The following is a 26,647-nucleotide window of genomic DNA, read 5'->3' on the forward strand; positions in this document are numbered from 1 at the left end:
GTGTTTTGGACACGTGACCTGCATAAGCTGGTCACCAGCAAAACCAGCATCAAGTCACATCATGCTGGCTTTCAAAGTGATGTTTAATTCCTATTGGAATCCAGCCAGTGTGGGGATATCCAAAAATGTTAACTTTTATTCACCCACAACATGTATTCAGAACTGGAACAGCCATTTCAGTAATGGGTGCAATAAGTCCAACTAACAGATTGTATTAGTTTAGAAAAATGTATGTTATTTATCTTTGTGTAGTAGAAGATCTTTGTGTAGTATAATGAATCAATCAATCTTTGTGTAGTATAATGAATCAATCAATGTACATGCAAAAACACAACAAACAAAAGAGATATTGAAACAAACAATAAAAAATATCTACTGCAATAGAGCATGCTGGGAAGTGTAATAATGATGGGCATGGTCAGGACAGCTTGGACAATTGCATACCAACACCACCAGCATAAGCTGGTATGTGTCCAAAACACAGCGAAGGCTGGTCACCAGCAAAACCAGCTAGACTATCCTAGTAAACCAGCATACCCAGCTTAGACCATGCTGGACAGACTAGCTTGACCAGCTAGACCATTCTTGTCAGACCAGCTTGATCAGCATCCGACCAGCACTAATCAGCAAAGACCAGCAAATACCAGCATGGACCAGCTTGAAATGTATGCTGGTCTATGCAGTTTTTTTCAGCAGGGCCTAAACCCTGCACACTAAAGAGGGAACAGTAAACCTTGCACACTACTGTGGGTGAATCGATAGTCTAGTGTGTCAGTGAGGATATAAATAAGCCTTTCCTCCAGTCCAGCCAATGGGAGAGAGGCTGAGGGAATGTGTGGGGAGATGCAGTTTCACCTAGCGGAACTGCAGTGAATGGTTGGACACATATCAACCAGACACACATCCTACTGCATCTTCATCTCACTGGCCCACTGGGCTGGAGGAAACTTCAGAAGAAAAGACACCCACTATAAAACAAAACTAGATTAGAGTCCATGTAACAGCCAGTGGTTCAGTAACAGCTGTTCCCACAACTTCTCACTGGTGCTTCTCACTGGTGCTTTATTTGACTGCTGGGATAAACTGTATCATTTATAGTCTTAAAAGAGGCAGAGAAAGGGAGGGGCAGGCCGAGGGGGGACAGAGAGAGATGGAGAGACAGAAGAGTTAGAGAGCGATAGAGAGAGAGAGAGAGAGAGAGAGAGAGAGAGAGAGAGAGAGAGCAGGAATAGAGAGTTGTATGCAGTGAGGTTATGTCAGCAGTCTCTCTCACTGAATAATTCAACACTTATTCCCACATCTACAATATGGGGCTGCTGAGGGGATATAGACGTGTTCTTTGTACAGTATCGGTGTGTACATGTGTTCACTTTGTAATATTGTTTATGTTTACATTCATGAGTTTGAATGAGTATGTTTATGTTTGCCAAAGTGTTCTGATATCCTCTTGTGTGTCACTGTTACATGCTTATAACACTGAGAAATCTGAACCCCAAACTCTAGAGGCTCCCAAAACTCCACTCTACTCATTCAAACTGAGTGAACTGTACTTCTCCACCCACCTGTAGCAGCTGCTGCTTGAGCTTCTGTATCTCTGTCAGGTTCATCTCACTGAACAGATCCGACACCATCCCCTCTCCTTTCCTCCCCGCTCCCCGACACTCTCCATTGGCCCTGGGCAGCGACCCTGTCCCCGTCCCGGTTCCTGACCCTCCATGTAGATGCCCGTTACACCTGCCCGGCTCCTCTGAGCTGGGCGACAGGGCGGAGACAGGTGTAGCCGTGCCACTAGGTGGAGCTGAGGTGAAAGTGAGGTGGGCGCTGCCCGTGTATTGGACGTCACACAGGCTGAGGTGGTGGACCAGCTCTTTGCGGAGGTGCTTCTTCTGCTCCCGCTCGCTCTTCAGGGAGTCCAGGGCCTCCTCTAGCTGGGCCTCGGAGATGTCTTTGAGACGTAAGGCGTCTTCTAACTGACTGTTCAGCAGCTCGGTCTCCTCCTCCAGAACCTTGATCTCATGCTTTAACCCCTCGTATTCCACCTGAGGGAGGGAAGAAGCGAGGAAGGGGGGCGGGAAGGAGGGAGTGGAAAGGGGGAGGGGAGGAAGAGATAACCAGAGAGGGAGAGGCATCATGTGGTGTTAGGGATGGGGATACTGTGTGTGTGTGTGTGTGTGTGTGTGTGTGTGTGTGTGTGTGTGTGTGTGTGTGTGTGTGTGTGTGTGTGTGTGTGTGCGTGTGCGTGTGTGTGCAACCGCATGTATGTGTAAGCTTGAGTGTGTCTGTGTGTGCATGCGCGCGTATGTGTATGTTTGAGTGTGTTTGGGTGTGTGTGCAACCGCATGCGTGTGTATGTACTGTGTGTGTGTTCCCTCACCTGGTTCTGTTTGAGAGTTGACACTAGTTTCTGCAGGGTGATGTTCTCCTCCTCCAGCTCAGTGTAGTCCTGTAGGAGTCGCACCTCTCTGAACTTATACTCCCTGATCTCCTCTCTCATCCGGCTCCGCTGCAGCTCCAACATCTCATTACTCTACAGGACAGACACAAACACCAGGGGTTTAGTTATCACACACAACCCTGGCTACTATCAAATACACAAGACCTGTGGTTATTATCACAAAACAACACAGGACTGGTTTACTATCAAACACAACAAGGATTTACTGTAAAGCATTTTGTGACAAATGTTGACATGAAAAAGACTATAGCCTAGGACATCTTAAATACATTTTATTGATTGACCGATTGGCATTGATAGCCACACACACTAAAACGTGTTTAAGATCAAATAGTGGGCCTATCACCACCAATAACTGTGCATACATGTATACAGTAAGTACCCACAGTTCTGAGTCTGTCACAGTTTGTTTTGTTTTGAGTGTGTTTACTTAGGTTACCGCTGGAGGGCACCCTTACCTTGTTTCTAGTTTCCAGGTTACCCTGATTGTTTCTTATTGGTTTCACCTGTGTTTGATTTCCCCTTCTGTTCACCTGGTTGCCTGGCTATTTAGGTTCCTCTGTTGGCCTGGATCCTTGCTTAGGTCTTAGGTTTTGTTTAGTGCACTATTGTGCTGTTGCCTTGTTTCTGTCAAGACTAGTAAAGATCTGGATTTACCCTTACCTCTGCTTTCTGTGTTTCTCTGCGACTGGGTTCGAGTTTGTACAAGCATCATTGCAACAGTAGACCTGAGCCAACAATGGACCCAGCATGGATTTCTCAGTGGTCCGAGGAACATTCCACCATTTACGGTCGGCTCTCGCCCACCATGGAACTGTGATTAGTCGCCGTGAGGCGTGGCTGCAGACATTGTCGGATGATTTAAGAACTCGTGTCCATTCTGCAGACAGGACAGACGGGAGCAACGGCTGCTGCTGCTCCTGTGGCTGTTCCTAATCCTCCACTCCCTACCAGCCCAGCGTCTTCCTCCCTTCGGGAGCCTCATGGCTGGGTTCCTGCTCCAATGCTCTCTGGTCTTTGAGCTGCAGGCATCAACGTTTCCAACCGCGTGTTCCAGAGTGGCATTTGTCATCTCCTTGCTCTCAGGACGGGCTCTGGCCTGGGCCACGGCCATAAGGGAGGAGCAATCACATATTTGTTTTAATTGGCAAAGCTTCACCCAGGAGATGAGGAGGGTTTTTGATCACCCCATCAGTGACAGGAACGCTGCTCAAAGGCTCATTGCGCTTCGGCAAAGAAACCGGAGCGTAGCGGATTACACCTTTGACTTTCGGACGCTCGCCGCTGAGAGCGGTTGGAATACCGAGGCACTTCACTCAGCCTTTCTGAAAAGACTCAGCGAGGTTCTCAAGGATGAACTAGCTTCCTGGGACAACCCTGACACTCTGGATGAGCTCATCGTTCTGGCCATCCGGATTGACAACCGGCTTCAGGAACGTCGTCGTGAGAGGGCGGAGGGGTTCCGAGTGGTCTCCAGTATTTTGGGTTCCACTGAGGGAGTCTATTCTTCGGGTGTTCCACTGCCTTATGCTGCATCTGCTTGTTCTGTACCCCGTCAGAGTTCTTAATTCAGCTCTGGTTCCCCTTCATATCCTTCAGAGGAGCCGATGCAATTGGGACGCACCAGACTTTCTTCTCTGGAGAGAAGGCGCAGGATTAACGAGCAACGTTTTCTTTACTGTGGACAGTCTGGACACTTCCGTGCCTCCTGTCCCGAGCTGATGGGAAATGGGATGACTTGTCAGTAGACGGGAGAATACTGCCGAGTCAGATACAGTCTCCAGCTGCCGACATGGTACGCACCTTGCTTCCGGCCAACCTGCGGTGGGGCAATAGGAAGTTGAACAGTCCTGCTTTCATAGACTCTGGGGCTACCGGCTGTTTTCTGGATCGCACATTAGCTCACCAACAGGGGCTGCCTCTCACTAAACTGGACATTCCGTTGTCGATCACTGCGCTGGATGGTCAACCCCTAGGGTCTGGGAAGGTGAAGCAACTCACCATGCCTATTTAGCTACGAGTTCTGGATTACCATGTGGAGCTTATCCAGTTACACCTGGTGGACTCTCCTGAGCGTCCCCTGGTTCTTGGACATCCGTGGCTTTCTATCCATAATCCTCAAATTGACTGGCCCTCGGGAAGGGTTCTGGGATGGAATCCTTCATGCCAGCTCACCTGCCAGCAACTCTCTCCTCATATTTCCGGTCCTGCTTGTCTGGAGGCTTCCAATGCTCCTGTTCCCCCGGCAGGGGATGACAAGCCTGATCTTTCCTGTGTACCTCGGGATTACTGGGATCTGGGTCAGGTCTTCAGCAAACGAAGGGCCAGCGAACTGCCTCCTCACAGGTCCTGCGATTGTGCCATCGACCTGCCCGGCACTATTCCTCCGAGAGGAGGGCTGTATTCTCTCTCAGGTCCAGAGACTGCAGCCATGAACAGTTATATTAAGGAGGCGCTGGTGGCTGATTTTATTCGGCCGTTCATGTCACCTGCATGAGCGGGTTTTTTCTTTGTTGGGAAGAGGGATGGGGGATCCCTGTATCGATTACTGGGATTTGAATAACATTACCATCAAGAACCATTACCCTCTGTCTCTTATGTCATCTGCTTTTGAGAGACTCCAGGGAGCTACGGTTTTCTCTAAATTGGATTTCTGGTATGCATACAATCTGGTGCGCATCAGACAGGAAGATGAGTGGAAGACAGCGTTCAACACCCCAAATGGACATTATGAGTACCGTGTCATGCCGTTTGGACTTAATAATGCTCCAGATGTTTTCCAGGCCCTGGTTAATGATGTCCTGCACGACTTCCTTCACCAGTTCGTGTCTGTATACCTGGATGACATCCTCATCTTCTCCAGGTCCATGGCTGAACACGTCCAACATGTTCGCCAGGTCCTTTAATAGACTCCTCTCTCACCACTTGTTTGTGAAGGCCAAAAAGTGTGAGTTTCACGTTCCTCAGATCTCCTTCCACATCAGGTACATCATGTCTCAAGGCTGTTTACAGATGGACTCCCAAAAGGTAGAAGTGGTGGTCAACTGGCCGTGGCCCAGTAGTGTCAAGCAAGTCCAGTGTTTTTTGGGTTTTGCTAACTTCTACTGGAGATTTGTGAGATACTTTAGTTCTGTGTCTGCGCCATTGACAGCGCTCACCAAGGGCTCGGCTGGGCATGTAAGCTGGACCTCTATTGCTGAGAAGGCGTTCCAGGACCTGAAACGTCTGTTTTCTTCTGCACCCATTCTAGTTCATGTGGATCCTTCTCTTCCCTTCTGACGTTGGCGTGGGTGCGGTTCCATTTCAGTGCTTGACTAAAGACCAAAAGCTTCATCCCTGTGCCTTCTACTCCAGGTGTCTCACTCCAGCGGAGAGGAACTATGATGTCGGCAATCGGGAGCTGCTTGCAGTCAAACTGGCTTTGGAGGAGTGGCGGTACTGGTTGGAGGGTTCGGAAATCTTTTTTGTGGTTTGGACGGACCACAAGAACCTGGCCTACATCCAGGAGGCTAAACTCCTCAGTCCCCGACAGGCTCGTTGGGCTCTTTACTTCACTCGGTTAAGATTTATGGGGTCTAAGACCGTGAAGCCGGATGCTCTGTCTCGCCTGTTCCCCAGCTCCAGTGAGGATCGACCGCCTGGATCCATAATCCCCAGGTCGCTCATCCTCGCGCCAGTGTCCTGAGGTATAGAGACTGCAGTGAGGGAGGCACAAGGTAGGGAGGCAGTTCCTGACGGCTGTCCTTCTAACAGACCTTTTGTTCCTCTTGGGGCAAGGTCCAAGGTACTTCAGAGGTTTTGGTGGCCCTCGGCGGACACTCAGACATTCGTAGCTGCCTGTCTGACATGCGCCCGGAAGAAGACTCCTCGTCAGCAGCCTCTGGGGCTTCTTCATCCGCTGCCAACACCTTCTCGACCCTGGTCTCATCTCTCTGTGGATTTCATCATGGGTCTTCCATTCTCAGTGGGCCACACTGTCAACCTTGTCATTGTGGACCGCTTTTCCAAGGCGTCACATTTCATTCCGCTGCCTAAGCTTCCATCTGCCCGTTTTCCGCCTTCACGTACTTCCTCTGGACATCGTCTCCATCTGGGCCCCCAGTTTGCCTCCAGATTCTGGAGGACATTCTGTACTCTTCTGGGGTCATCAGCCAGTTTGTTCTAGGCTATCACCCTCAGTCCAACGGTCAAACAGAGCGGGTGAACCAGAATCTGGAGACAGCCTTATGGTGCTGTGTGTCCGCCAACCCCGCCACTTGGAGTCGGCACCTTCCCTCGGTGGAGTACACACACAACACTCCAGTGTTCCTCCAACGCCCTGTCACCATTCCAGGTGTTGTACGGTTACCAGCCTCCTCTCTTTCCAGATCAGGAGATTGAAGTGGTGGTCCCTTTCGCTCAATGTCTCATCTCTCGTTGCCGCCGGACCTGGAAGAGGGCCCGGTCAGCGCTCCTGAGATCCTCAGCTCAGGTTCAACGACAGGCCAACCGTCATCGCCGCTCGAGTCGCTCCTGCATCCAGGCCAGATGGTCTGGTTGTCTACTAGGGATCTGCCTCTACGTGTGGAATCTAGGAAGTTGGCACCCCGGTACATTGGGCCATTCCAGGTTCTAAGGCGCATCAATCCAGTGGCCTATCGTCTTCGTCTTCCCCGGTCCATGAGGGTTCATCTCACCTTCCACATCTCCAGACTCAAGCCTGTGGTGTTCAGTCCTCTGGTTCCGGCCACTCGGCCTCCACCTCCGCCTCGCATGATAGCCTGACCGCCAGCCTTCACGGTGCGACGCATCTTCTCCAGTCGTCAGTTCCGGCGTGGGACTCAGTATCTCGTGGAATGGAAGGGTTACGTTCCTGAGAAGCGATCCTGGGTTCCGGCTCGGGACATTCTGGACCCTGGACTCATTCGGGACTTCCGTCGCCGTTCAGCTACCCCTGGTGGAACGTAAAGAGCCATTCCTTGAGGGAGGTCCTGTCAGTTTCTGTTTTATTTTGAGTGTGTTTACTTAGGTTACCGCTGGAGGGCACCCTTACCTTGTTTCTAGTTTCCAGGTTACCCTGATTGTTTCTTATTGGTTTCACCTGTGTTTGATGTCCCCCTCTGTTCACCTGGTTGCCTGGCTATTTAGGTTCCTCTGTTGGCCTGGATCCTTGCTTGGGTCTTAGGTTTTGTTTAGTGCACTATTGTGCTGTTGGCTTGTTTCTGTCAAGACTTTAAGTAAAGATCTGGATTTACCCTTACCTCTGCTTGCTGTGTTTCCCTGCGACTGGGTTCGAGTTCGTATAGAGTCTCCACTAAACCCCTCCCCCCTAACCTCTAACCCCTGGTGCCTCACCTGTCTGAGCTCCTCCAGCAGGGTACTGAGGTGTTCGTTGTCAGCCTGTGTGTTGACTGTGACGGCCCGGCTCTGTTTGAGCTCTGACTGGATCCCCAGCAGGCGACTCATGTAGTATGCCTCCTTAGTGGCTGACTCCTGTAGGAGGGTCTCTTCGTTGGTCTCCCCGTCCGCAGCCACCTTACGCTGGGTGGAGAAGGTCTGGCCAAATGCCTGGGGAGGGGCAGATGAGGGGCGAGAGAGAAGTTATGACATTTCAGTAGCATAGCATCACATCATAGGATGTCCTGGTTATGTAAATTTTATTTTCTGACTCCGATAACATATATTGACAGGTAAAGAGCAACCACCATCTGAAACTCTTCTACCACTTAGTCTGGTCTGGTGTACATTGCAGACAGCATAACAAAACCCCACAGGGACAGACTGAAACCAGTTGAGGCACACACACAGTAGGGCTGCATGATATGCACAAAAACATCTAACTCATTTTTTTGGAGGGGATTCATTGTGCAGCCCTAACACACACACACAAAATGGAGAGAGGCAAAGAATCCTGCTCTCCTCTGAGCTTCTAGAAACAGAACACCGAACACAGCACGTTACTCACTTTTCGGTGTGGAAGCACTTTAAATGATGTGGTGCTAAACCTAAACGTAAGCTAAATATAATGATCATGTAAATACATACGATTAAGTGCACTTAACGTAAAGTAGGACAAGAGGAAAGAGAAACGTAATATTCCCTACAGGGCCACTGAATAAGTACAGTCTACAGAAACAGCCATGCAGGGACTCCACAGTGGACTACCACAGGCTATTCATCATTCTCCTGTTAGTTCAGCTTCAGTGGTGCGATTCAGACTCACATGTCCACACTGTAATAGAGAGAGTAATGATTTTGCACAGAGATGTATTTGTGTAAACTAACAGATTCCGCATAATTAAACATCAGAGCTATTGGAGATACTGAGGAATGTTTGGATGTGGTGTAGTTTATGACTGTTATATATTCTGTTTTGAAGCTGTTTGCAACTGAAAAGGGACGAGACCTTTTCTCCAGCGTTTGAAGGTTTAAAGGTCATGTGTGGTTTGATGATGATACACTGCCCTTCATCTGCCAACACGCGCGTCATATGCGCATGCGCGCGCACACACACACACACAATCATACACTATGTCAGATGTCACTATATGCTAGCTTTTTATGAAAGGAGTCCTTTAATAAAGAAAGCACATACAATTTCAGCTGGATTTCCAAACGCATGTACAGTACACATTAACGAGAAATACAACGCCTACAGTTGAAGTCGGAAGTTTACATCCACTTAGGTTGGAGTCATTAAAACTTGTTTTTCAACCACTCCACACATTTTTTGTTAACAAACTATAGTTAAGACATCTACTTTGCGCATGACACAAGTCATTTGTCCAACAATATTTCACTTATAATTCACTGTATCCCAATTCCAGTGGGTCAGAAGTTTACATACACTAAGTTGACTGTGCCTTTAAACAGCTTGGAAAATTCCAGAAAATAATGTCATGGCTTTAGAAGCTTCTGATAGGCTAATTGACATCATTTGAGTCAATTGGAGGTGTACCTGTGGATGTATTTCAAGGCCTACCTTCAAACTCAGTGCCTCTTTACTTGACACCAAGACCTCAGAAAAAATTGTAGACCTCCACAAGTCTGGTTCATCCTTGGGAGCAATTTACAAACACCTGAAGGTACCATGTTCATCAAACAATAGTGCGCAAGTATAAACGCTCTGGTCTGATGAAACAAAAATAGAACTGTTTGGCCATAATGACCATCTTTATGTTGGGAGGAAAAAGGGGGAGGCTTGCAAGCCGTAGAACACCATCCCAACCGTGAAGCACGGGGGTGGCATCATTATGTTGTGGGGGTGCTTTGCTGCAGGAGGGACTGGTGCACTTCACAAAATAGATGGCATCATGAGGGAGGAAAATTATTGAAGCAACATCTCAAGACATCAGTCAGGAAGTTAAAGCTTGGTCGCAAATGGGTCTTCCAAATGGACAATGACCCCAAGCATACTTCCAAAGTTGTGGCAAAATGGCTTAAGGTCAAGGTATTGGAGTGGCCATCACAAAGTCCTGACCTCAATCCTATAGAACAGTTGTGGGCAGAACTGAAAAAGCATGTGCGAGCAAGGAGGCCTACAAACCTGACTCAGTTACACCAGCTCTGTCAGGAGGAATGGGTCAAAATTCACCCAACTTATTGTGGGAAGCTTGTGGAAGGCGACCCAAAACGTTTGACCCAAGTTAAACAATTTAAAGGCAATGCTACCAAATACTAATTAAGTGTATGTAAACTTCTGACCCACTGGGAATGTGATGAAAGAAATAAAAACTGAAATAAATCATTCTCTCTGCTATTATTCTGACATTTCACATTCTTAAAATAAAGTGGTGATCCTAACTGACCTAAAACAGGGAATTTTTACTAGGATTAAATGTCAGGAATTGTGAAAAACTGAGTTTAAATGTATTTGGCTAAGGTCTATGTAAACTTCCGACTTCAACTGTATATTACCAATAGCAAGCAACTGGTCTACCAATCTATGGTCAAAGAGGGCCATACCTATATAAATGTATGAGGAATAACTTACACGATGACTGCATACATCAAGGTAAAAGCCATTAAATCATTGTTTTTTTACACCTCTATGGGTTGAGTAAATGTCATCCTAAATGAAACAATGTCCCTCTACAATTTCATTACAATGGCAACTCTTATAGCAGCCACTCACTTTAAGTGGAGAAGAGAAGCTGAGAATGACTCCCAAATGGCATGCTATTCCCTATATAGTGCACTACCTTTTACCAGAGCCATATTGGCTCTATATAGGAAATAGGGTGCCATTTGGGATGTATACCCTAACGCTGGTCATCCAATTTCCTCTGACAGTAGAGTAGAACATTCTCCCCGCTTGACTAGAGACAGATGAGGCGTTACAGAGCAGAACAAGCCACAGCGCCACCAAGCCTTTTTATTTGCTGCATATCCCAATATGTAGCCTCTCTCGAGGCACTCTGTCTGGCTAGGACAGACATTATCCTAGTGTGGTTATGTCTCTGTCTGGCTAGGACAGACATTATCCTAGTGTGGTTATGTCTCTGTCTGGCTAGGACAGACATTATCCTAGTGTGGCTATGTCTCTGTCTGGCTAGGACAGACATTATCCTAGTGTGGCTATGTCTCTGTCTGGCTAAGACAGACATTATCCTAGTGCGGTTTTGTCTCTGTCTGGCTAGGACAGACATTATCCTAGTGTGGTTATGTCTCTGTCTGACTAGGACAGACATTATCCTAGTGCGGTTATGTCTCTGTCTGGCTAGGACAGACATTATCCTAGTGTGGTTATGTCTCTGTCTGGCTAGGACAGACATTATCCTAGTGTGGCTATGTCTCTGTCTGGATAGGACAGACATTATCCTAGTGTGGTTATGTCTCTGTCTGGCTAGGACAGACATTATCCTAGTGTGGCTATGTCTCTGTCTGGCTAAGACAGACATTATCCTAGTGCGGTTTTGTCTCTGTCTGGCTAGGACAGACATTATCCTAGTGCGGTTTTGTCTCTGTCTGGCTAGGACAGACATTATCCTAGTGTGGTTATGTCTCTGTCTGACTAGGACAGACATTATCCTAGTGCGGTTATGTCTCTGTCTGGCTAGGACAGACATTATCCTAGTGTGGTTATGTCTCTGTCTGGCTAGGACAGACATTATCCTAGTGTGGCTATGTCTCTGTCTGGCTAGGACAGACATTATCCTAGTGTGGTTATGTCTCTGTCTGGCTAGGACAGACATTATCCTAGTGTGGTTATGTCTCTGTCTGGCTAGGACAGACATTATCCTAGTGTGGTTATGTCTCTGTCTGGCTAGGATAGACATTATCCTAGTGTGGTTATGTCTCTGTCTGGCTAGGACAGACATTATCCTAGTGTGGTTATGTCTCAAATGAGACCCTATGCATTCCCTGTGTAGTGCACTTCTAACCAACATGAAACATTGACTCAATTATGTGGTAGCCTATATGAGCAGTGTTTCAAACAGACATTCCATGGGAAGAGATCATGTTGAGCTGCATCCGTGGGCTAAGGCTTCAGTATGACTTAATATTTCAGCACCACGGACAGTGACACTAACGGTCCAAACGCTTACAAACTGGTCACCTGGTTTGCACGTTTCAGTTTGCTATACACTGAGTCATTGACAGCAATTCCTGATTTTTGATATCAGGAAGTGGTGAGAGGAGAGGAGGGGAGATGAGATGAGGTTCCTCAGAATATTATCCCTCAGAGGAGAGGACACTTTCTCTGCTCCTTCTAAGGTAAATAAATGACATACTTTATAGGAAGAGCCTGAGTCAGCAGACATACTGCTAGGATGCTCTAGTGAGGGAGAAGCACAGAGAGGCTTTAGGGCTTGAGTCTAGAGTGGCATTAAGAGCACATGGAGGGTTTAGGGCTGTAGTCAAGAGAGGTATTAAGAGAACATGGGGGGTTTAGGACTCTAGTCCAGAGAGGTATTAAGAGCACATGGAGGGTTTAGGGCTGTAGTCTAGAGAGGTATTAAGAGAACATGGGGGGTTTAGGACTCTAGTCTAGAGAGGTATTAAGAGCACATGGAGGGTTTAGGGCTCTAGTCTAGAGAGGTATTAAGAGCACATGGGGGGTTTAGGGCTCTAGTCTAGAGAGGTATTAAGAGCACATGGAGGGTTTAGGGCTCTAGTCTAGAGAGGTACTAAGAGCACATGGGGGGTTTAGGGCTCTAGTCTAGAGAGGTATTAAGAGCACATGGAGGGTTTAGGGCTCTAGTCTAGAGAGGTATTAAGAGCACATGGAGGGTTTAGGGCTCTAGTCTAGAGAGGTATTAAGGGCACATGGGGGGTTTAGGGCTCTTTCCAACAGACAAACACAGACACACTCAGGGATGCCTGGTCAAGCAGTCAAACACAGTCTATGGTCTTCATCCAAAAGATGGTGGTTGGTGGTAACAGTAGTGATGGAATGATCAAACCGCAGCTGCTGGTTCTTAAATCTACCCCTTTACAAGGTGGGCCTGGTTGAAAACATGGCAGTTCAAACCCGCAGATTGGTATTTGTTTCCACAGAGAGGCAGACTGTCTGAGACGTAATCTGATGTCATCCCCTGTGCTTTCTCTCTTCTCTGTCTTCTCTCTCTCTCTCTCTCTCTCTCGCTCTCTTTCTCTCACACAGAGTGTGTGAGAGAGAGAGCAAGAAAGAGAGAGAGAGAAGAGAGAGGAGAGAAAGCACAGGGGATGACATTAGATTACATCATATACCATCTAAGTGATATTAGCCTCTCGATATATTGATAATCAACCAGAGACGTTTCCTGGAATCTCCAATATGACAGAAAGTAAACAATACCACAGACAATAACAGACTGTGGCGTCTGAGGTGTGTGTGTGAGTGTCTGTGTGACTTGTGTGTGTGTGTGAGACGTGTGTGTGTCATTATAACATTGCTACAGGAAACTGAGTCTGTTTTAGTCCACTTCTTCACTCTGGTTCTCATCACAGACAGATGATCCTGTCATTCAGAGGTCTCTAACCAGTTACACTCACTCATAGTCCAGGTGTTACATAGAAATCTGTTCCCCCAGAAATCTGTGCCACTCACTCATATAGTCCTACAGTACTCTTCAGGTATCACTAAGACATTTGTTATACTGTTTTGTGTCCTACTTTCAGAGACATCCTCTTGACACAGTACCTTAGGGACTAGAGGTCGACCGATTATGATTTTTCAGCGCCGATACTGACACCGATTATTGGAGGGCCAAAAAGGCCGATACCGATTAATCGGCCGATTTGTTATTTATTTATTTGTAATAATGACAATTACAACAATACTGAATGAACACTTATTTTAACTTAATATAATACATCAATAAAATCAATTTAGCCTCAAATAAATAATGAAACATGTTCAATTTGGTTTAAATAATGCAAAAACAAAGTGTTGGAGAAGAAAGTAAAAGTGCAATATGTGCCATGTAAGAAAGCTAACGTTTAAGTTCCTTGCTCAGAACATGAGAACATATGAAAGCTGGTGGTTCCTTTTAACATGAGTCTTCAATATTCCCAGGTAAGAAGTTTTAGGTTGTAGTTATTATAGGAATTCTAGGACTATTTCTCTCTATATGATTTGTATTTCATATACCTTTGACTATTGGATCTTCTTATAGGCACTTTAGTATTGCCAGTGTAACAGTATAGCTTCCGTCCCTCTCCTCGCTCCTACCTGGGTTCGAACCAGGAACACATCGACAACAGCCACCCTCAAAGCAGCGTTACCCATGTAGAGCAAGGGGGAAAACTACTCCAAGTCTCAGAGCGAGTGACATTTGAAACGCTATTAGCGCGCACCCGGCTAACTAGCTAGCCATTTCACATCGGTTACACCAGCCTAATCTTGGGAGTTGACAGGCTTGAAGTCGTAAACAGCGCAATGCATTGCGAAGGGCTGCTGGCAAATGCACAAAAGTGCTGTTTGAATGAACGCTACGAGCCTGCTGCTGCCTACCACTGCTCAGTCAGACTGCTCTATCAAATCATAGACTTAATTATAATATAATAAACACACAGAAATACGAGCCTTAGGTCATTAATATGGTCGAATCCGGAAACTATCATCTCGAAAACAAAACGTTTTTCCTGTCAGTGAAATACGGAACCGTTCCGTATTTTATCTAACTGGTGGCATCCCTAAGTCTAAATATTCCTGTTACATTGAACAACCTTCAATGTTATGTCATAATTACGTAAAATTCAGGCAAATTAGTTCGCAACGAGCCAGGCGGCCCAAACTGTTGCATATACCCTGACTGCGTGCAATGAACGCAAAATGACACAATTTCACCTGGTTAATATTACCTGCTAACCTGGATTTCATTTAGCTAAATATGCAGGTTTAAAAATATATACTTCTGTGTAATGATTTTAAGAAAGGCATTGATGTTTATGGTTAGGTACAGTCGTGCAACGATTGTGCTTTATTCGCAAATGCGCTTTTGTTAAATCATCCCCGTTTGGCGAAGTCGGCTGTCTTTGTTAGGAAGAAATAGTCTTCACAGTTCGCAACGAGCCAGGCGGCCCAAACTGCTGCATATACCCTGACTCTGTTTGCAAGAGAAGTAACACATTTTCCCTAGTTAAAAGAAAATCATGTTAGCAGGTAATATTAACTAAATATGCAGGTTTAAAAATATATACTTGTGTATTGATTTTAAGAAAGGCATTGATGTTTGTGGTTGGAGCAACGTCTACCTAAGCGATTATATGCAACGCAGGACAGGCTAGATAAACGAGTAATATCATCAATCATGTGTAGTTAACTAGTGATTATGATTGATTGATTGTTTTTTATAAGATAAGTTTAATGCTAGCTAGCAACTTACCTTGGCTTCTTACTGCATTCGCGTAACAGGCAGGCTCCTCGTGGAGTGCAATGTAAAGCAGGTGGTTAGAGTGTTGGACTAGTTAACCGTAAGGTTGCAAGATTGAATCCCCGAGCTGACAAGGTAAAAATCTGTCGTTCTGCCCCTGAACAAGGCAGTTAACCCACCATTCCTAGGCTGTCATTGAAAATAAGAATGTGTTCTTAACTAACTTGCCTAGTTAAATAATGGTAAAAAATAATAATAATAATAATTTAAAAAAAAACATATCGGCCAAATCGGTGTCCCAAAATCGGCCCTAATTAATCGGCCATTCTGATTAATCGGTTGACCTCTATTAGAGACATCTCCGTCACCCACTCAACTTAGAGAGCAATTATGTATATTTTTTAAAGACCTTTATTGGCCCAATAGTTACATCATTAAAAGCAAAATCTTTACTTAATTTTAACGTACCTAGAAAATGTCAATTTAGCCCACTCCTCATCTACTGTACATAGAACTCCCCTGATGCCCCACACCCCTACAAAGTCCCCCAGACGGTTCACCATCCCCCATATACTGTACATGCTCCAGTGTGAGACGAGCCTGCACCAGCAACACAGTACACCCCGCCCCCTGCATCTCATGTTTCCTGGTCTTCCACATTGTCATTTTTATCTGCCCCAACAGGTAGTTTACTAGGCCCTTCACCTGTTGGCTACACTTTACCTAGGCCTTCCAACATGTAGGTCCAGAGTCAACCCCAACCTCAGCGCTGTACATCACCTACCAAGGACAGAAAAAACTCCAACCAGCCTGGAACAAAAAAAAAAAACCAGATGCTGCACTGTTTCCTCCTCCCCACAGAACAACCCCCCCCCCCCCCATTGGATCTGTTCTTAGCGATAGCCCCGTAGATCATCAGTACGCTTCGCTAGCGGAGGCTTATACAGGGTAGCGCCAACATCCTCTCAGAGAATAGCCGGGTCCCAAATCCCCCCCGCCACCCTGTTTCCCTCAACCCATGCAGATGCTCTTTCTGAGCCACCGTCACAGCCACTGCAGAGAGAGCCTTTTTGCTGGCTGTGCAAAAGGCCCCCAGCTCCGGAGTCTTGAACTATAGGATAATTTCCCTCACCCTCCTGGTGTTCCCCCGACGGTCCAGTCTCTGCATCATCCCCAGAATGGACGCCCTCTACCACGTGCTTCAGCAGCCTGGTGGACTTTATGGAGGAATCCTCCACCATGTCGCTGGCCGATTTCTACCCAGCCTCTTCTTGCAGGTGACCCATTTTAGTGAACCACGCTCTTACAAGCTGGCAGAGGTCAGCACTCTGATCTGGGTAAGTGGGTGGTGAAAATGTTGCTCCTCCATTATCCATGCTCCTGGCTGTGAAACATCTCTGTGAACACCCAAAGCACAGCACAGTATTAAGGAGTAATGGCTGACATATCGACCTGTTCCTGTCATACCCAAGGTCCCCTGCCCTCCTCAGAACAGCCCAAGCAGTGTCTATTCAGGTACAGAAGTCTCTGTACAGCTTGTAGACAGAAAGCTGTCACTCTGGACCCAATGTCCACCAGCCCTTGGCCCCCCTCATGCAAACGGAGGTGTAACGCTGCAAAAGACAGAAAGGGCAATACATTTGCCATTTTAGCAGACATTCTGATCCAGAGCGACTTACAGCAGTGAGTGCATATGTAGCACATGGGGTGTGAAACTTACTCCTCAGCCTTAAGTGTCCCGCTTGCGTCACCTCATTAGCTAGCTTTTGAGGAGGCGCGATCAGCGAAGACGCTTGAGGGAGGATGGTCACGTGTGTTCGCGAGGCAGAGATCCCGAGTTTACGCCACGCGGGACTGGACCACGCAGACTGACTGAGAGACCACACCCTGCGGAGGGAGCCACCAGACGGCGGCAGAGAACGAGACAGACTGTCTGCTCCTCTGACAGAGCCCCTCTCAGTCTTTATAGTCTCATAGGACACCATGGACCGACAGAGAGGATGGCAGGGAAATAAGCTTTTTTTGATTACTATAGCAACAGACTATCTTACATTCTCCAAACCTCTCTCTTTCTACCTCTCACGGCCAGCCTGACAAAGAATGGGATAAATATTAGCATTTTGAAATTGTTTCTTGCACTTTGCCTCTTTCACTGTCTCTTTCTAATCACTTGTCTTTTCCCCTCTCGCTATATATATTTCCCTCTTTCTCCCGCTCTCTTCCATTTCTTTTTATCTCTCCTTTTTTCTCTCCCTTGTGTCTTTAGACAACTACTCTAACCGAATACTAATGGTCCGTACCTCTGAGTTTCTCACACTGTCCCTCACTGTAGAGCTAGCCAGTGTTGTGGACTGCCAGTGCCAAGGAATCACAGAGCTTTCTGCTGTGGTATCAACACCAAACAACACACATCAGCCAAAGGGGTCGAATGAACGTGACCGATACGCTTTATTTTATCTACGTTACCTAAGTGGACACTCACACATACACACAGCAGTATTCAGCAGCCATTCTCACAGACAGCCCTTTCCCAAGACAATAGACGGATTCATCATACTGCCCTGTCTCTCCTCTCTCCCCCTCTTCCCTCTCCGGTTCTCTTTCTTTCTCTTTCTAATGGATAGACAGTACCCTTTCACCGTCCCCTCTCCCTCAGATGGACTCAGCTGGCCCACTCATTAACAGGGGTGATGTCATCATTAGGAGCTCTTTGAGCTCACACAGGGCCATGCTCTGGCACAGTGACACCCTGTTAAACTCTCCATTTCACACCATCTTGGATCTGTCAGAAGCCATCTGATCTGTGCCAGACTAATACAGACGAGCAGAGTGTAACTCCACCTGTGGAGAGAAACACTGGTCTACAGCCCTGGACATACACACTCCTGTTAGACACACAGCCTCTCTTCTACCCCCTAGTACCCAGCCAACTATTACCGACGAGCAGCATTGTAGAAACTAAATACATTACAAAGGAACGTCTTGATTAGTGCTATGTTATGTTAGCTAGCTACAAAGTTGCTCTTGTATAATAGCCAACCTCTACCGACTAGCAGCACTGTAGAAACTATTACATTACAACGGAACGATTTGACTAGTGCAGTGTTAGCTAGCTAGCTACATAGCTGTCTTTGTCATAGCTTGATAATTGTGTAGTTTAGTAATTATCGAGGCTAGCTGGTTAGCTAGCCAGCTATTTCCGTCCCCCGCGATGCCATTGTTCCATACCCAGCCAACTATTACCGACGAGCAGCATTGTAGAAACTAAATACATTACAAAGGAACGTCTTGATTAGTGTTATGTTATGTTAGCTAGCTACAAAGTTGCTTTTGTATAATAGCCAACCTCTACCGACTAGCAGCACTGTAGAAACTATTACATTACAACGGAACGACTTGATTAGTGTAGTGTTGTGTTAGTTAGCTAGCATTTTCGTCATTTTAGTCAATAAGATTTTCGCAACGTAAGCTTAACTTTCTGAACATTCGAGACGTGTAGTCCACTTGTCATTCCAATCTCCTTTGCATTAGCGTAGCCTCTTCTGTAGCTTGTCAACTATGTGTCTGTCTATCCCTGTTCTCTCCCCTCTGCACAGGCCATACAAACGCTTCACACCGCGTGGCCGCTGCCACTCTAACCTGGTGGTCCCAGCGCGCACGACCCATGTGGAGTTCCAGGTCTCCGGCAGCCTCTGGAACTGCCGGTCTGCGGCCAACAAGGCTGAGTTCATCTCAGCCTATGCTACCCTCCAGTCCCTAGACTTCCTGGCGCTGACGGAAACATGGATTACCACAGAAAACACTGCTACTCCTACTGCTCTCTCCTCGTCTGACCACGTGTTCTCGCATACCCCTAGAGCATCGAGCCAGCGGGGTGGTGGCACTGGAATCCTCATCTCTCCCAAGTGGACATTCTCTCTTTCTCCCCTGACCCATCTGTCTATCTCCTTATTTGAATTCCATGCTGTCACAGTTACCAGCCCTTTCAAGCTTAACATCCTTATCATTTATCGCCCTCCAGGTTCCCTTGGAGAGTTCATCAATGAGCTTGATGCCTTGATAAGTTCCTTCCCTGAGGATGGCTCACCTCTCACAGTTCTGGGTGACTTTAACCTCCCCACGTCTACCTTTGACTCATTCCTCTCTGCCTCCTTCCTTCCACTCCTCTCCTCCTTTGACCTCACCCTCTCACCTTCCCCCCTACGCACAAGGCAGGCAATACGCTTGACCTCATCTTTACTAGATGCTGTTCTTCCACTAATCTCATTGCAACTCCCCTCCAAGTCTCCGACCACTACCTTGTATCCTTTTCCCTCTCGCTCTCATCCAACACTTCTCACTCTGCCCCTACTCGGATGGTATTGCGCCGTCCCAACCTTCGCTCTCTCTCTCCCGCTACTCTCTCCTCTTCCATCCTATCATCTCTTCCCTCTGCTCAAACCTTCTCCAACCTATCTCCTGATTCTGCCTCCTCAACCCTCCTCTCCTCCCTTTCTGCATCCTTCGATTTTCTCTGTCCCCTATCCTCCAGGCCGGCTCGGTCCTCCACTCCTGCGCCGTGGCTCGACGACTCACTGCGAGCTCACAGAACAGGGCTCCGGGCAGCTGAGCGGAAATGGAGGAAAACTCGCCTCCCTGCGGACCTGTCATCCTTTCACGCCCTCCTCTCTACATTTTCCTCTTCTGTCTCTGCTGCTAAAGCCACTTTGTACCACTCTAAATTCCAAGCATCTGCCTCTAACCCTAGGAAGCTCTTTGCTACCTTCTCCTCCCTCCTGAATCCTCCTCCCCCTCCCCCCCCTCCCCCCCCTCCTCTCTCTCTGCGGATGACTTCGTCAACCATTTTGAAAAGAAGGCTGATGACATCCGATCCTCGTTTGCTAAGCCAAACGACACCGCTGGTCCTGCTCACACTGCCCTACCCTGTGCATTGACCTCTTTCTCCCCTCTCTCTCCAGATGAAATCTCGCGTCTCGTGACGGCCGGCCGCCCAACAACCTGCCCACTTGACCCTATCCCCTCCTCTCTTCTCCAGACCATTTCCGGAGACCTTCTCCCCTACCTCACCTCGCTCATCAACTCATCCTTGACCGCTGGCTACGTCCCTTCCGTCTTCAAGAGAGCGAGAGTTGCACCCCTTCTGAAAAAACCTACACTCGATCCCTCCGATATCAACAACTACAGACCAGTATCCCTTCTTTCTTTTCTCTCCAAAACTCTTGAACGTGCCGTCCTTGGCCAGCTCTCCTGCTATCTCTCTCAGAATGACCTTCTTGATCCTAAATCAGTCAGGTTTCAAGACTGGGCGTTCAACTGAGACTGCTCTTCTCTGTGTCACGGAGGCTCTCCGTACTGCTAAAGCTAACTCTCTCTCCTCTGCTCTCATCCTTCTAGACCTATCTGCTGCCTTTGATACCGTGAACCATCAGATCCTCCTCTCCACCCTCTCCGAGCTGGGCATCTCCGGCGCGGCCCACGCTTGGATTGCGTCCTACCTGACAGGTCGCTCCTACCAGGTGGCGTGGCGAGAATCTGTCTCCGCACCACGTGCTCTCACCACTGGTGTCCCCCAGGGCTCTGTTCTAGGCCCTCTCCTATTCTCACTATACACCAAGTCACTTGGCTCGGTCATATCCTCACATGGTCTCTCCTATCATTGCTACGCAGACGACACACAATTAATCCTCTCCTTTCCCCCTTCTGATAACCAGGTGGCGAATCGCATCTCTGCATGTCTGGCAGACATATCAGTGTGGATGACGGCTCACCACCTCAAGCTGAACCTCGGCAAGATGGAGCTGCTCCTCCTCCCGGGGAAGGACTGCCCGTTCCATGATCTCACCATCACGGTTGACAACTCCCTTGTGTCCTCCTCCCAGAGTGCTAAGAACCTTGTCGTGACCCTGGACAACACCCTGTCGTTCTCCACTAACATCAAGGCGGTGACCCGATCCTGTAGGTTCATGCTCTACAACATTCGCAGAGTACGACCCTGCCTCACACAGGAAGCGGCGCAGGTCCTAGTCCAGGCACTTGTCATCTCCCGTCTGGATTACTGCAACTCGCTGTTGGCTGGGCTCCCTGCCTGTGCCATTAAACCCCTACAACTCATCCAGAACGCCGCAGCCCGTCTGGTGTTCAACCTTCCCAAGTTCTCTCACGTCACCCCGCTCCTCCGCTCTCTCCACTGGCTTCCAGTTGAAGCTCGCATCCGCTACAAGTCCATGGTGCTTGCCTACGGAGCTGTGAGGGGAACGGCACCTCCGTACCTTCAGGCTCTGATCAGGCCTACACCCAAACAAGGGCACTGCGTTCATCCACCTCTGGCCTGCTCGCCTCCCTACCTCTGAGGAAGCACAGTTCCCGCTCAGCCCAGTCAAAACTGTTCGCTGCTCTGGCACCCCAATGGTGGAACAAGCTCCCTCACGACGCCAGGACAGCGGAGTCAATCACCACCTTCCGGAGACACCTGAAACCCCACCTCTTTAAGGAATACCTGGGATAGGATAAAGTAATCCTTCTAACCCCCCCCCCCCCCAAAAGATTTAGATGCACTATTGTAAAGTGGTTGTTCCACTGGTTATCTTAAAGGTGAATGCACCAATTTGTAAGTCGCTCTGGATAAGAGCGTTTGCTAAATGACTTAAATGTAAATTGTAAATGTAGTATGTACAATGCAGGATTTCATTCCAGCCCAGCTCTAAAACCCACCTGATTCAACAACTGTAACTAAGGTCTTGATAATTATGGAATGTTTGAATCAGGGTGCTGGGCTGGAACAAATACCTGCACTTCCTATAGCTCTCCCAGGACAAGGTTTGGTGACAACGTCTGTCATATCTTAGTGACCTCACACTAAACTCACAGCATGGGGCCCAGTTTGATCGATATAAAGGACATATCGCTGTTAGTTAATTGACGTTTTTCTGCCTGGTCGGTCGATGACACAGTGACAGTGGAGGACCTGTGGACTGGAGTATTAAAACTATAGCTGAACCCCCCCACTGGGCGACAGGAGGTGGGCTGGAGGGAGGGGAGTGGAGTGGTGTGGGGATTCAAGGACAATTCATTCTGTAGACATTGCACTGTACATGTAACTGCCAAAATAAATGAAACACTTGAGTAAATGAGGGATACAGAGTATATTGAAAGCAGACGCTTCCACACACATGTGGTTCCTGAGTTAATTAAGCAATTAATTGCCCATTATTTAGGCAACCATGGTTAGAAGAAGAGATCTCAGTGACTTTGAAAGAGGAGTCTCAAAGGAGCATAAGGGGCTTAAATGGTGTGTGTGTGTGTGTGTGTGTGTGTGTGTGTGTGTGTGTGTGTGTGTGTGTGTGTGTGTGTGTGTGTGTGTGTGTGTGTGTGTGTGTGTGTGTGTGTGTGTGTGTGTGTGTGTGTGTCTCAGTCACCAGATCTCAACCCAACTGAACACTTATGGGAGATTCTGGAGACAGCGTTTTCCACCACCATCATCAAAACACCAAATTCTGGAATTTCTCATGGAAGAATGGTGTCACATCCCTCCAATAGAGTTCCAGACAGCTTTAGAATCTATATCAAGGTGCACTGAAGCTGTTCTGGTTTGTGGTGGCCCAACGCCCTATTAAGATGCTTTACGTTGGCGTTTCCTTTATTTTGTCAGTTACATGTATATACAAAGTCGTAAGTTTAGGTTGGAGTCATTAAAACTCGTTTTTCAACCACTCCACAAATTTCTTGTTAACAAACTATAGTTTTGCCAAGTCAGTTAGGACATCTACTTTGTGCATGACACAAGTAATTTTTCCAACAATTGTTTACAGACAGATTATTTCACTTATAATTCACTGTATCACAATTTCAGTGGGTCAGACGTTTACATACACTAAGTTGACTGTGACTTTAAACAGCTTGGAATATTCAAGAAAATAATGTAATGGCTTTAGAAGCTTCTGATAGGCTATTTGACATCATTTGAGTCAATTGGAGGTGTACCTGCGGATGTATTTCAAGGCCTACCTTCAAACTCAGTGCCTCTTCGCTTGACATCATGGGAAAATCAAAAGAAATCAGCAAAGACCTCAGAAAAAAAATTGTAGACCTCCACAAGTCTGGTTCATCCTTGGGAGCAATTTACAAACGCCTGAAGGTACCACGTTCATCTGTACAAACAATAGTACGCAAGTATAAACACCATGGGACCACGCAGCCATCATACCGCTCAGGAAGGAGACGCTCAGGAAGGCTGCTCAGCAAGGAAGAAGCCACTGCTCCAAAACCGCCATAAAAAAGCCAGACTACGGTTTGCAACTGCCCATGGGACAAAGATTGTACTTTTTGGAGAAATGTCCTCTGGTCTGATGAAACAAAAGTAGAACTGTTTGACCATAATGACCATCATTATGTTTGGAGGAAAAAGGGGGAGGCTTGCAAGCCGAAGAACACCATCCCAACCGTGAAGCACAGGGGTGGCAGCATCATGTTGTGGGGGTGCTTTGCTGCAGGAGGGACTGGTGCACTTCACAAAATAGATGGCATCATGAGGGAGGAAAATTATGTGGATATATTGAAGCAACATCTCAAGATATCAGTCAGGAAGTTAAAGCTTGGTCGCAAATGGGTCTTCCGAATGGACAATGACCCCAAGCATACTTCCAAAGTTGTGATAAAATGGCTTAAGGACAACAATGTCAAGGTTTGGAGTGGCCATCCCAAAGCCCTGACCTCAATCCCATAGAAAATTTGTGAGCAGAACTGAAAAAGCGTGTGCGAGCAAGGAGGCCTACAAACCTGACTCAGTTACACCAGCTCCAAGGAGGCCTACAAACCTGACTCAGTTACACCAGCTCTGTCAGGAGGAATGGGCCAAAATTCACCCAACTTATTGTGGGAAGCTTGTGGAAGGCGACCCGAAACGTTTGACCCAAGTTAGACAATTTAAAGGCAATGCTACCAAATACTAATTGAGTGTATGTAAACTTCTGACACACTGGGAATGTGATGAAAGAAATAAAAGCTGAAATAATTCATTCTCTCTACTATTATTCTGACATTTCACATTCTTAAAATAAAGTGGTGATCCTAACTGACCTAAACCGGTGAATTTTTACTATGGATTAAATGTCAGGAATTATGAAAAACTGAGTTTAAATGCATTTGGCTAAGGTGTATGCAAACTTTCAACTTCAACTGTATGCGGGCACGCCCCTCGCATACACACAGTTATGTACTGTATCCATTTCCTCCCCATCAAACCCCATAAATCCACAGGTAATCACACAACATAGCCCATGAATAAATGACCTATCTATCATACGAGGTGTTTTTGCAGGTTAACTCTCATCAAACACTGTGCATGAGCCTCAGAATCAATCAGCACAATATACCTTATCCTTACTGCATGCCCGGTTTGTATGCCCCTCTCACTGTGTCCTGATTAGCTGAGTTAGAGAGTTCGCTAGCTAAGGGTTAGCAGCACATGGCTCAGCAGCCTTCAACAAATACTAATCAATACAGGGCCCAGGAGGGGTGCAGACGTGGGAGACCCAGTGCTCTTTGAAGAAGGAGCCCCACTGCAGCACAGCACAGAACACAGGCCTTTTGAAGTACATCCTCTCTGGAAGATAACCTTGGGTTGGGTGGACAGGACCAGGAATAGAACAGGAGGTAGGCGGGGAGGCAGGGTGGGTAGATTTGGATCTAACCCAGGTTGAACACAACACGTTGAACTGATAGTGAGAGGGCGATCTCTCTGTGTCTCTGTTTTGCTTCCCTCCCTAGTCTCCACCTCGGTGCATCATGCCCGTGTGTGTGTGTCGCGTGTGTGTAATATGATGGTGTCCTATCATGCATGGATGGTATTCTGAGATGCGTCTGGAGGGATGGAAGGACTCTTTCAGTCAGGTCACATCATCTCCCCCTTCCCTCAAACCACTACATCAACAACCACACTAGGAACAGTTATGAGATACTCTTTTCCACCCCCGCCCCTCTCAGGAGTCTAAGGGTTAATTATGGGAGAGCCACAGCCTCATATTGTTGAATTATTCAGCTTATCCACGTGCTCTATGTGGGTAATACAGACTGACATCAGGCATCCAGAGGTTTTACCAGCCGTCTCTTAGGTGCCTGTGAACATGTGACCAAGAGGAAGAATCCATCATTTAATGAGAGAGGCAGATGGCACCCTAAAGGGCTCCGGTCAAAAGTAGTGCACTATGTAGGGAGTAGGGTGCCACTTGGAAGCAGGCCAGCTACAGTAGCTGTTGAAGAAAAGTCAGCCTACTGATAAGGGACTTCATCCACTCTGGGGTTTGAAAGGTCTGTGAAACTTTAGCCATTTCAGTCAAAGTAGGCCTCACTTGTTTTTTTACCCACAGTGAATTGCCCACAATAAACTGAAAACTGAAAAGATTCACTGACACACTACAGTAAGTGTGCAGAAGAAGTTCTCTTAGCATTTCAGTATTTTAGACAATGCTGCAGTATGATCAGATGAGGGATAGATTCCCAGCCAACTACACTATACCCTACAGTGGTCAAGACATAATGCATTTGGCTAATGTTCTTTCCTAATAGACCTAAGTCATTCTCCTCGCTCTGAGAGTCAATGATAAGACGGTCAGTGGCAATACCGTAACTCACACTAATGCTTTAGCATAGACATGCAGACATGGATCCATTTGCTTCCTGTCAAGGTAAGGTCCAGGTAGCAGTGGCTCTCGGACACTGTTCTAGGATCAGCTTACACATTCTAAAATTAACCATGGGGCCTTAGAACAGAAAACTGACCTGGGATCAGCGTCTAGGGACAACTTGATTATATACATTCTACTCTGCCAAGCTAGAGAAGGACGCATCCCATTGGTTGTTTGTGTATGACATAATGGGAGTTGAGGGTTTGGCGTTTCTGTTTTTGCCTGACTGCAGTGCTAACGCATGCTGAATTTATCATCATTTTTACAATCGACCGCAAAACCCTTCGCCCTACTTCCCCTTTAACAGCCCATGCTTCCAACGCGTGACCATAAAACCCTTCCCCATTTTAAAACCCCGTTCACAAGGGTCACACATGAATCATTCATCTCTCAATGCAAGAATAGAGACAAGGAGAGAGACAATGTAGTGCAACAAGCTCATTACACTCTCACTGATAGCCTGGTGTTGAACAATATAAAGACTATTGGACCATAAGGATGGCGAGACGGATGGATTTAGGAAAATGTTGTTGGTGAGAATATAGTCGACAACACAGCAGTACTGTAGGTGGGTTAGGGCCACAAAGGTGTGTGTGTAATATGTATAGCAGAGAGGAATATGGGGCAGACTAAGATACAGGTGTGTGTATGTGGCATGATGTAATGTGTGTGTAATGTCTAGCTTTAGAGTGAGGGAGGCTTTACAGGCTTAGATAGAGGAATGTATAGCA

The 26,647-nt window shown here is 47.1% G+C and overlaps 1 protein-coding gene across 3 annotated transcripts in view; it reads right to left on the reverse strand.

Annotated features, from left to right (window-relative positions):
- Positions 1–26,647, reverse strand: part of LOC115180331 (protein bicaudal D homolog 1) — a 43,306-nt gene that overhangs the window by 9,614 nt on the left and 7,045 nt on the right. For all 3 annotated transcript variants that reach the window (XM_029742341.1, XM_029742342.1, XM_029742340.1), the window contains exons 2-4: positions 7,790–8,002; positions 2,375–2,527; positions 1,563–2,039 (exon numbers count right to left, since the gene is read on the reverse strand). In XM_029742341.1, the coding sequence (XP_029598201.1) occupies positions 1,563–2,039; positions 2,375–2,527; positions 7,790–8,002 (843 nt within the window). The remainder of the gene's footprint in view (positions 1–1,562; positions 2,040–2,374; positions 2,528–7,789; positions 8,003–26,647) is intronic.

The sequence above is a fragment of the Salmo trutta genome, chromosome 40 (assembly GCF_901001165.1).
Source record: "Salmo trutta chromosome 40, fSalTru1.1, whole genome shotgun sequence".
Classification (NCBI taxonomy): domain Eukaryota; kingdom Metazoa; phylum Chordata; class Actinopteri; order Salmoniformes; family Salmonidae; genus Salmo; species Salmo trutta.